This window comes from Idiotropiscis lumnitzeri, chromosome 7, assembly GCF_059441095.1.
Source record: "Idiotropiscis lumnitzeri isolate Australia: NSW breed Sydney's pygmy pipehorse chromosome 7, RoL_Ilum_1.0, whole genome shotgun sequence".
Taxonomy (NCBI): domain Eukaryota; kingdom Metazoa; phylum Chordata; class Actinopteri; order Syngnathiformes; family Syngnathidae; genus Idiotropiscis; species Idiotropiscis lumnitzeri.
Genome location: NC_142397.1, coordinates 23,213,947 through 23,226,190, shown reverse-complemented (window position 1 = coordinate 23,226,190; position 12,244 = coordinate 23,213,947). Strand labels below are relative to the sequence as shown.

Below are 12,244 nucleotides of genomic sequence, written 5' to 3'. Positions count from 1 at the left end.
GCTCGGCCCCTACACGTCCTCCACCCGCACGCTGAGCACCGGTTCCCCTCAAGGATGCGTGCTGAGCCCTCTCCTATACGCCCTCTACACCTACGACTGCAGCCCAGCCCACGGCAACAACACCATCGTCAAGTTTGCTGACGACACGACAGTGGTCGGTCTGATCTCGGAAGGTGACGAGACAGCCTACAGAGAGGAGGTAAAGAGGCTGACGGCTTGGTGCGAGGACAACAGACTGCAACTCAACACTGCAAAAACAAAGGAGATCGTCGTCGACTTCAGGAGGAACAAGACGGTACCGCCCCCCCCCTGCATCGAAGGCGTGCGTGTGGAGAGGGTCCACACGTTCAAGCTCCTGGGAGTACAGATCTCCGATGACCTTTCTTGGACTCACAACACCACAGCAGTGGTAAAGAAGGTCCACCAGCGTCTGCACTTCCTGAGAGTCCTCAGGAAATTCAACCTGGGCAGGAAGCTGCTGCTGGCCTTCTACCACTCGTCCATCGAGAGCCTGTTGACGTACTGTGTCTCCACCTGGTACAGCGGCTGCACTGAGGCGGACAGAGTGAGGCTCCAGAGGACAGTCAAAACAGCGCAAAGGATTATTGGCTGCCCTCTCCCCTCACTGTCAGACATCTACACCGCCCGGTGCCTCAGCAGGGCTCTCAACATCGTCAAAGACAATACCCACCCAAACTCCCACCTGTTCGACCTGATGCCCTCTGGCAGGCGCTACAGATGCATCAAATCGAGGACAAATAGACTGAGAAACAGTTTCTTTCCGAGAACCATCTCTATTCTGAACTCTCACACACACACGAGACCACCCTTACCTTGCAGAACAGCATCGTGATGTGTTTTATATATACCCTTCAGTATTATTTTCCATTGCACTCTCTTATTTATCTAATTTATATATTTGTCTGTATTATTGTTGTATTGCACTGGAGAGGGGAGCTCTCTAATCTCGTTGCACTCTTGAGTACAATGACAATAAAGGGATTTCTAATTCTAATTCTAATTCTGTGTGTGAGATAGGACTAAAACCAGTTAAAAGCAGTACCAGAGATGCCCACTAGGTTTTTAAGTCTTAAGTGTGCACATTTTGCTACGATAAACTGTGGTTCCATCGAAGCACAACCAGCCTGAGGTATCACCTTCACTATAGTTAGTAAAGACGCTAATATTACCGTGGGAACAACTCGTGGTCAAGTTACACTGACGCAGTGTGGACTCGGACATGTCAACAAAAGGACAAGTAGTTTGAATAATGCTATCGCCTAAAAAGAATAAAAAGTATCTCCAAATAGTAAAAGCTCACTACACTGAGCACTCCGATGAGTATTCCTACGAAGGCGAACAAGTTGGGCTTCCGGAATCTCATTCCCAATCGCATTCAAGGTATGCTCCAGGCCCACCTTGCCAGTAACAGGCCACGGGAGGTGTGGCAGGGTCTACGGAGCATCACCAACTTCCGTGGCAGCAGCACGACCTCTGTAGACCCGAGTGCATCGCTGGCAGAGGAGCTTAACTGCTTCTTCGCTCGCTTTGACTCGCCCCAACCGTCACACCCCTGCACCTCATGCTCCAACTCCCCCCCCACTCACCGTAGAGGAACACGATGTGAGGCGCGCGCTCCTGGCTGTTAACCCCAGGAAAGCTACTGGACCCGACGGAATACCGGGCAAGGTCCTCAGAGCATGTGCCCACCAACTGTCACATGTTTTCTGCAGGATCTTCAACCGCTCCCTGGCTCAAGCAGTCATCCCCTCCTGCTTGAAAACTTCCACCATTATTCCTGTCCCCAAAAAGTCACCCGCCGTCCACCTGAATGACTACCGTCCTGTTGCTCTCACACCAGTCATCATGAAGTGCTTCGAGAGGCTGGTTCTCCAGCACATCAGAGACTGCCTTCCTCCCACTCTGGACCCCTACCAGTTTGCATACCGGGCTAACAGATCCACTGAGGACGCCATCGACACTGTTCTGCATGTTGTGCTGGGCCACCTGGAACAACAGCAGAGCTATGCAAGGATGCTCTTTGTGGACTACAGCTCGGCATTCAACACGATCATCCCAGACATCCTCGTCGCCAAACTGGACATTCTCGGCCTCCCTGCCCTCACACGCATCTGGATTAAGGACTTTCTGACCAACAGACCCCAGACTGTGTTGCTCGGCCCCTACACGTCCTCCACCCGCACGCTGAGCACCGGTTCCCCTCAAGGATGCGTGCTGAGCCCTCTCCTATACGCCCTCTACACCTACGACTGCAGCCCAGCCCACGGCAACAACACCATCGTCAAGTTTGCTGACGACACGACAGTGGTCGGTCTGATCTCGGAAGGTGACGAGACAGCCTACAGAGAGGAGGTAAAGAGGCTGACGGCTTGGTGCGAGGACAACAGACTGCAACTCAACACTGCAAAAACAAAGGAGATCGTCGTCGACTTCAGGAGGAACAAGACGGTACCGCCCCCCCCCTGCATCGAAGGCGTGCGTGTGGAGAGGGTCCACACGTTCAAGCTCCTGGGAGTACAGATCTCCGATGACCTTTCTTGGACTCACAACACCACAGCAGTGGTAAAGAAGGTCCACCAGCGTCTGCACTTCCTGAGAGTCCTCAGGAAATTCAACCTGGGCAGGAAGCTGCTGCTGGCCTTCTACCACTCGTCCATCGAGAGCCTGTTGACGTACTGTGTCTCCACCTGGTACAGCGGCTGCACTGAGGCGGACAGAGTGAGGCTCCAGAGGACAGTCAAAACAGCGCAAAGGATTATTGGCTGCCCTCTCCCCTCACTGTCAGACATCTACACCGCCCGGTGCCTCAGCAGGGCTCTCAACATCGTCAAAGACAATACCCACCCAAACTCCCACCTGTTCGACCTGATGCCCTCTGGCAGGCGCTACAGATGCATCAAATCGAGGACAAATAGACTGAGAAACAGTTTCTTTCCGAGAACCATCTCTATTCTGAACTCTCACACACACACGAGACCACCCTTACCTTGCAGAACAGCATCGTGATGTGTTTTATATATACCCTTCAGTATTATTTTCCATTGCACTCTCTTATTTATCTAATTTATATATTTGTCTGTATTATTGTTGTATTGCACTGGAGAGGGGAGCTCTCTAATCTCGTTGCACTCTTGAGTACAATGACAATAAAGGGATTTCTAATTCTAATTCTAATTCTGTGTGTGAGATAGGACTAAAACCAGTTAAAAGCAGTACCAGAGATGCCCACTAGGTTTTTAAGTCTTAAGTGTGCACATTTTGCTACGATAAACTGTGGTTCCATCGAAGCACAACCAGCCTGAGGTATCACCTTCACTATAGTTAGTAAAGACGCTAATATTACCGTGGGAACAACTCGTGGTCAAGTTACACTGACGCAGTGTGGACTCGGACATGTCAACAAAAGGACAAGTAGTTTGAATAATGCTATCGCCTAAAAAGAATAAAAAGTATCTCCAAATAGTAAAAGCTCACTACACTGAGCACTCCGATGAGTATGCCTACGAAGGCGAACAAGTTGGGCTTCCGGAATCTCATTCCCAATCGCATTCAAGGTATGCTCCAGGCCCACCTTGCCAGTAACAGGCCACGGGAGGTGTGGCAGGGTCTACGGAGCATCACCAACTTCCGTGGCAGCAGCACGACCTCTGTAGACCCGAGTGCATCGCTGGCAGAGGAGCTTAACTGCTTCTTCGCTCGCTTTGACTCGCCCCAACCGTCACACCCCCGCACTTCAAGCTCCAACTCCCCCCCACTCATCGTAGAGGAACACGATGTGAGGCGCGCGCTCCTGGCGGTCAACCCCAGGAAAGCTACTGGACCCGACGGAATACCAGGCAAGGTCCTCAGAGCATGTGCCCACCAACTGTCACATGTTTTCTGCAGGATCTTCAACCGCTCCCTGGCTCAGGCAGTCATCCCCTCCTGCTTGAAAACTTCCACCATTATTCCTGTCCCCAAAAAGTCACCAGCCGTCCACCTGAATGACTACCGTCCTGTTGCTCTCACACCAGTCATTATGAAGTGCTTCGAGAGGCTGGTTCTCCAGCACATCAGGGACTGCCTTCCTCCCACTCTGGACCCCTACCAGTTTGCATACCGGGCTAACAGATCCACTGAGGACGCCATCGACACTGCTCTGCATGTTGTGCTGGGCCACCTGGAACGACAGCAGAGCTATGCAAGGATGCTCTTTGTGGACTACAGCTCGGCATTCAACACGATCATCCCAGACATCCTCGTCGCCAAACTGGACACTCTCGGCCTCCCTGCCCTCACACGCATCTGGATTAAGGACTTTCTGACCAACAGACCCCAGACTGTGTTGCTCGGCCCCTACACGTCCTCCACCCGCACGCTGAGCACCGGTTCCCCCCAAGGATGCGTGCTGAGCCCTCTCCTGTACGCCCTCTACACCTACGACTGCAGCCCGGCCCACGGCAACAACACCATCGTCAAGTTTGCTGACGACACGACAGTGGTCGGTCTGATCTCGGAAGGTGACGAGACAGCCTACAGAGAGGAGGTAAAGAGACTGACAACTTGGTGCAAGGACAACAGACTGCACCTTAACTCTGCTAAAACAAAGGAGATTGTCGTCGACTTCAGGAGGAACAAGACGCTGCCGCCCCCCCTCTGCATCGAAGGCGTGTGTGTGGAGAGGGTCCACACGTTCAAGTTCCTGGGAGTACAGATCTCCGATGACCTTTCTTGGAGTCACAACACCACAGCAGTGGTAAAGAAGGTCCGCCAACGTCTGCACTTCCTGAGAGTCCTCAGGAAATTCAACCTGGACAGGAAGCTGCTGCTGGCCTTCTACCACTCGTCCATCGAGAGCCTGCTGACGTACTGTGTCTCCACCTGGTACAGCGGCTGCACTGAGGCGGACAGAGTGAGGCTCCAGAGGACAGTCAAAACAGCGCAAAGGATTATTGGCTGCCCTCTCCCCCCACTGTCGGACATCTACACCGCCCGGTGCCTCAGAAGGGCTCTCAACATCGTCAATGACAATACCCACCCAAACTCACACCTGTTCGACCTGTTGCCCTCTGGCAGGCGCTACAGATGCATCAAATCAAGGACCAATAGACTGAGAAACAGTTTCTTTCCGAGAGCCATCTCCTTACTGAACTCTCACACACACACGAGACCACCCTAACCTCGCAAAACAGCATTGTGATGTGTTTCTATATGCCCTATTCAGTACTGAATTCCATTGCACTGTCTTCTTTATTTATCTAATTTATATATTTGTCTGTATTATTGTTGTATTGCACTGGAGAGGGGAGCCCTCTAATCTCGTTGCACACTTGAGTACAATGACAATAAAGGGATTTCTATTTCTATTTCTATTTCTATTTTTTTTCTGCTAGGAGTACATGCTTCTTTATGTTTACATTGTCAAGAAGAAGTCAAGGTAACTGCAGTAGAGTTCGTGCTGAGTTTGACGCCAACACGCCACAATAAACCGTACCTAATCACATGATATAATGACATCAATACCTATGTACACTTTTATTTTTAAGTTGTTCCTGGCAGCGTGTCACAGCATAATGACTTACTTGACCAACTTGAAGCAAACAACAGCATCCTGATAATGTTCAAGAGGGTAATTCAGGGTGCTAAAATAAATAATTATAATTATATACGTATTAGGGCCAATATTAGTTGATTAATCACGACAGCGTTGCCGATCCAAATTGTCCAAGATTTATTTAAGTAGTCGACGAGTCGTTTATTTACATATTTATTTTTATGGAGCATCGCTTTTCTCTGTAAACAGCCTTGTCTCACGCTTTTCCCCGCTGGCTGTATGCCCGTCTAGGGTCATCTGTGGAAGTATTCTGGGTAATGAGGTGGGGTGTCATGACTACCTGGTGTTAGCAACAGAGTGCTAAAGTTACGGCACATTTAACCCACAAATACTTAAGATGCAAACCTCACTTTCATGGCAGTATGACGGGGACGCACAATGACCAAGAAAGCAAGCACATTGTGGCTGATGCCTTTTTTTATTCCTGATACATTCAGTCATATCTGCAAGCTAGCTGTAGTTACGAAACACACACACACACACACGCACACACACTCCTATGTTTATATATATATATATATACATATATATATATATATATATATATATATATATGTATTGTAAGATAAGCTGAAGACCACATTAACCTCAAGTAACTTTATGTAATCAGTTTGTGTATTTTTAATCATGTTTTTATACACTACTTGTACTAATAATTGCACACGCACACACACCTAAATTTTTCCTCTAGAGTTAAGTTTCGCTTTGAGTTTGTCTAATCTAACCTTTGTTGTGAGTTAAGTTTTTGTTTCTTTCAGTTTCGTTATGAGCCTGCTACAAGCTTTAATAAAAGCGGAGGCGGCGGGACGGAGAGGCAGAGGGTGCGCGGAGCTGAACTGAGCGAGTCACCTGTCTGCTTTCGGGCTCTCTCCCTGCCGTGGCCGGTTAAACAATCAACTCTGCCTGGTTTCTTCTGGCCTTGGTCATTTCAGTAAGCTCTCCCAAACAGCGTCAGGGCATTTAAACCTGATATATATATATATATATATATATATATATATATATATATATATATATATATATATATAGAGAGAGAGAGAGAGAGAGAGAGAGAGAGATAAAGCACTGAAAAGGGTCTTATTTGTCGATGACTCAACTTTCTATTGTTCTGGAAAAAAATTAAAACAGCTTCTGAATATTGTGGAAAATTAATCAATCATTTAAAAAAAATGGTTTGACATAAATTATCACTCAAATTAAACAAAACAAAGTTAATTGTTTTTGGCCCAAGACCAATCAAACACCAAGTCAAAATCAAGGTAAATTCAAATAGAAAGAGTGTATGAGAATAAATTCCTTCGGGGAAAAGAAACCATCTTTTTGAAGAAATCCTGTCTACTTTTTGCCCACTACAGTACGCTTAAAATTAGAAATGACCCTTTGATAGCAGCAGAATCTGGACACTGGAACAATTCTCACCCATCTTGCTCTTTGTGGAGGACTTCACACTATCGATCAAACTATCCTCATTGACAGAGTTATGTTTATCATTTTTTAGCTATCCTGCTAATCTTGTTCAAGATATATTTCTCAGGTTTGGTTCACTTTGTTTAAGTAAGATATCCCAGCACTAGTCCATCAATGTCTCGCGTTAGTTTTGTTTGTAGTCTGTACTCTGTCATTCCATTATCCATAGTCCAGAATCTTCCTACATAATCAGATCCTCGGAAATATGGGACTTGGTAGCGCCACAGTTCCATGGTTGACAAACAGTTTTATGTCACCACCAAATGTAGCAACCTCTTCTCCCATCATCCCTCTCTGACTACCAGTCAAAACCTGACACATTCATTTTTTTATTTATTTTTACAATTTATAGTAACAGAAAAAAATACTCCTGGATTGCAGAGGGTACAAATTTCAACTGTATTTCTACTTTTCATAATATTTGTGTTTGTTGGTGTGCCAAAAGATTTATTCAAATTTCAAATATGTGCCTTCACTCAATTCTTCAAGTCAACTTATTCCAATGAGTGAATGACAGAACAACATTAAAACCGCACTCTATTTCGCTAAAAAGCATTAATTGGGGAATGAACTGACACAGGAACTTAATATTAATCATACCCACTTTTAAAATAAAAAAGTAAAAAAATCCCTACTCTAAAATTATCAAACATAATCCCCATTATGCATAGCGTATGATTTCCAAAGTTTTCACATTTCAAGTATATATTTGAATTCCATGAATTCAATTTTGTTTCAATATTAACCTTTATGTATGACATATGCACATAATTAAATGATCAAACATGTTATTCTCACTACCTCTAGTTCCACTTGTTTATTCAGTTGTAAATAAATAAAATTTATTAACAGTTTATTTATATATACAGTACAAAGGTATTGTGGGAGGGCTTAATTTAAAAAAAGGTTTTATGCGCTTGCACTTTCAAGCTGTACATATATTTAGCATTTATAAACCTGAATGTTTATCTTGGTTGGAATATTTTTTCTTCTTCTCAGGATCACAAATGTCTTTACATTCATGATCTGACTAATGATTTAAATTTGTTTGTGTTTCTCTTGCAAGATAACCAACAAACGGAAACACTCAGTTGCACATTCCGGAAGATGGGGAAGAAGTTGCCTATCAGTTGCCAAGCATTTGGAAACATGTAAAGGTCTAAACATGTATTAGACCAAAAATATCCACAATCACCACTCGATCCTACTGAAAATATTGACACATGCGCATGAAGTCCACACAGCAGTTTAATAAGCATCTCATCTACATATTCTGCATTGCAAACAAAACATTCTGATCTTTCCTCAACTTAAGCTAAAATTGCTTGTGCTTTTTTTTGTGTGATGTGTGCATGCACAAGGATGCGCACACTCAAATGCCCGCACCCATGCACATCCACGCACCGACACACACACAAAGCCACGGCACTACAAGATAATATAACTACAACCGACTACAAAATGCCCACTTCCAGATGTTCTGACGGAGAAAGACGCCGCACTGTTCCACTGGAATTTGGACAAGGTCTTGAAACTGCTGGGTGTGTGAACCACAAACACATGCACTAAGAACAGACATACACATAACCATACAAACAGACAACCTACCACGGCATGAGCAAAACTGGGCCCATCTGGAAAATGAATCAAAGTCTGGAGAGTTATAGCAAAGACAGGGAAGATGCGAGGAGATGAGGAGGACAAATTGCTTTTGCCTGCATCTGAAACTTTGTGATTTGTGACTGAGTTACTAAAATCAACCAAAGGCAGTATAAGTACCGCCAGTTATGATTCCTATGTACATCACTATCTTCCCATCAATGAATTTTTTTGAGAAAGTGATAAAACACCTACACAATCATGGGAAGAGTTAACAACTCATTTATGTCATGTAATGTCAACAGAGAAGCTGGTCATTGTATTCACAATCAAAAATCATTATCTGAGTCTGCATGCTGTGCTATCAAACTAAAAGCATTAAAGAAAGCCCCGTTAAGTAAAATCTTATTCCTGTAATAATATTAACCTCAAATATTAATTACCAAACATTAATTTTTGCATTCTGCTTCATAGGCATGGTATACTGTATATTGCAATGGATATACATGCAATAATCTGTTACAAATGCTCATATGTATTTTTTTTAAATTGTAGAAACATTACCTGGATTTATGTACTATTTTGGCTATATGGACTGTCTTGGAGTGGATGAGTAGATGAATCAATTTGATCATTCTTGTGCTAAGCCACCATCATTGGCAACGTGCATAATGCACTACCGTGCTAGGAAAACTCTGATATCTCTCCGCGGGTGAAGGCGGAAGCTGCTGCATATGCCAACAAACAAACACGGAACATGCGACTGGCTCGGTTAGTGATGATTACAGTGATGGACGAAAACCCACTTGCGTGCGTGCTTTACTCTATCTTTTCTTTAAAATTTCCCATCTAGCATCGAACATCAGCAAAACGGTGTCCGTCAATGACGGAATGGCCAACTCTCTTTCTCTTTTTCATTCTCTCTCTCTCTCTCTCTCTTTCTTTTATATAAATATATATTTTTTTTTTTTTCACGCTTATAGACACACACACACAAACATACATTAATAAGTGCATGAGCAAGATAGCACAAATATATAAATATCAAATAAATGCAGGCCATAAGATGAGACCACGGGATAAAATAAATAAAAGGTACTGCCATTTCTCCTAATACCATATGTGTCTATTGATACAGAACATGTTGGCATTTGGGAATAAGTTTGAAACTGTGATGCTTGCCCTGACGCTCAGCTCATTTATTGAATTAGTGCATGGCTGAACAGTAGTGATGGGCTGGCTGGGCAGCAGGCCCTTCTCTGAGGCTCCTTTGCCTAGTTGGCAATCATGCCACTGTAACCTCTCTGTGCAACTCAGAGGAAGTGAGGATGCAATGGGCCACAGAGTTAGGGACATGCTTGATATTAGTGCTAAGGTGCCCTGCTATCAGGCTTCCACAAGGCAATGGTGGGTGGGGGTGGGTTTTGGACAGAATAATTGCAAGCCAAGGTCCCAATTATAAGAGGAAGACTGAGATTGGGGGGTGGCCGGAGGAAAGGATGGAAATGCTTTAGTGGAAACGAGGCGTGGAAATGTCATGACTAGCTGCCAGTGACAATACACCCATCACACCCTATTCCTGCCTCTCACATACACCAAGCCAACACACCAAACTGATTAGTGGTGTGACACCAATTCGGGTTTGACGTATTTGGAAAAAAAAATGTTTTGATTGAGCCCAAAACACCACCAATCTGTACTATCACCTAAGCAACTATAAACGTTCCTGTCGTGGTCTGGTTTGATTGATTGAGGTTTTTGACTTTAGTTTCATGTTTTTTTGCTTGTGTGCCTTTGTGTGTCTGTCGTCATCTTCATTGTGTCCACCTGTGTTTGTTTAACCAATCCCTTGTGTTGACCAATCAGCTACCTCCAACGCTTTGTGTCTTGTACAGGTGTTCCTTGTTGTCTCGTAAATTTGTTTGTATTCAGTTACCGGGTTCCTTTCACTCCTGGCCGGTTCATTGTCTGCTGTCAAGGGAAGTTCAAGTCCAAGTACTTTTTAGTTTGTTACTTTGATCCTTGTTATTTTATACTTCGGTATGAGTTTATCCAAAAACATCATTTGCCTTTTTACTTTAAATTAAATCAGTCCACCTCGCAAGCTTGCTTCTCTGTATTTGGGTCTTCCTACAAAGAAAATCCTGACACTTTCCGACAGTTATTAAACAATCACTTATAATCACTATAACTTTTCTGCTGTAGTTCTGTTAAAATGTTAACTAACACAAAAGTCCTTGATGTATTACCCCTGGTCAGATACATAAAGTGTATTGTGTACTTGTTTACATGTTTTATCTGGTAGAAAATGTATACAATACAATACAACTTTATTAGTGCATTTAGCAACAGCTGGAGGTGTAACAAAGTGCTTTCTATATAGTGTAATATAAATTTGGAGGAAATTGGAACACAAACTAAAACACATGAACACACAAGATACCAGAAGAACAGCAGAACAGCGACAGTCTCACATTGAGTCCAAAGCTAAAGAATAAAAATGTGTCTTCAAATGAGTTTTAAAAGTGGACAGAGAGGGGGCTTTTCTAACATTCAATGGGAGGTCATTCCATAGGGAAGCACCAGCAACAGAAAACGGACGATACCCCCTGAGGCTGCGCTTTGTCCTCGGCACCTCCAGCAGAATTTGGTCCGCAGACCTGAGGCAGCAGGCAGGTGTGGAGGGGTGGAGGAGCTCGGAGAGGTACACGGGGGCGAGGCCATTTAGAAATTTTAAGACAAACAGAAGTATCTTAAAATGAACTCTTAAGTGCACTGGGAGCCAGTGAAGAGAGGCCAAGACTGGGGTTATATGATCCGTCTTCCGATCTCCAGTTAAAAGGTGAGCAGTAGCATTTTGCACAAGTTGGAGGGGCGTGAGGGAGGACTGGCTGACTCCAAAGTAAAGTGCATTACAGTAATCTAGCCTAGATGAAACAAAGGCATGAATTACTGTTTGTCAAGTGCTGCTGGGAAAGAAACGGCTTGACTTTAGCTAGATCGAACAACAGCCCTGCTTTGCCGATCTAATTCAAAATCACTGTCCAATTTAAAACCCAAGTTCAATACTGATGGCTTTAGATAAGATGCCAGGGGGGGCAAGGTCTCAGGGTTGAAAGTACAAGGGCCACTGGAACCGAACACCATAACTTCTGTCTTCTTTTCATTGAAATTCAAGAAATTAAGTGAAGCAAGATTTTGATTTCCACAAGACAGGACAGAAGTGGTGTCAAGGACAAAGCATTTTCTTTTGCTCAGCAGGGAATCGATGTGACTGTATTGCATAGAAATTGAAGGATGGAACCTAGGGGCAACATTATAAAGAAAACAGCAAGGGCCCCAAAGCTGAACCTTGTGGAACACCATACGACTAAGGGGCAGAGCTGGACTCATAGTAACCTAGGCGAACACAAAAGGTCCTGTCAGCCGAATAGGATCTAAACAACTCTAGAGCGCCACCACTAATGCCTGATTTAATTTCTGACACATTCAGTTGTGTCTGGAAGCTAGTTGTAGTTATCACAGGTTACGGTGTGTGTTTGATGTAACATTGTAACACAAACA

General features: G+C 44.5%; 1 protein-coding gene across 16 annotated transcripts in view; it reads right to left on the bottom strand.

Moving 5' to 3' along the window:
• Positions 1-12,244, bottom strand: part of bcas3 (BCAS3 microtubule associated cell migration factor) — a 474,526-nt gene that overhangs the window by 229,351 nt on the left and 232,931 nt on the right. Inside the window, exon 23 of one of the 16 annotated variants that reach the window (XM_088299838.1) lies at positions 6,528-6,580. The exons of the other annotated variants lie outside the window; for them this stretch is intronic. Coding sequence (XP_088155964.1) covers positions 6,543-6,580 — 38 coding nt within the window. The 3' untranslated portion in view covers positions 6,528-6,542. Of the gene's footprint in view, positions 1-6,527; positions 6,581-12,244 lie in introns of those variants that run through there. 16 annotated transcript variants of the gene reach the window in all.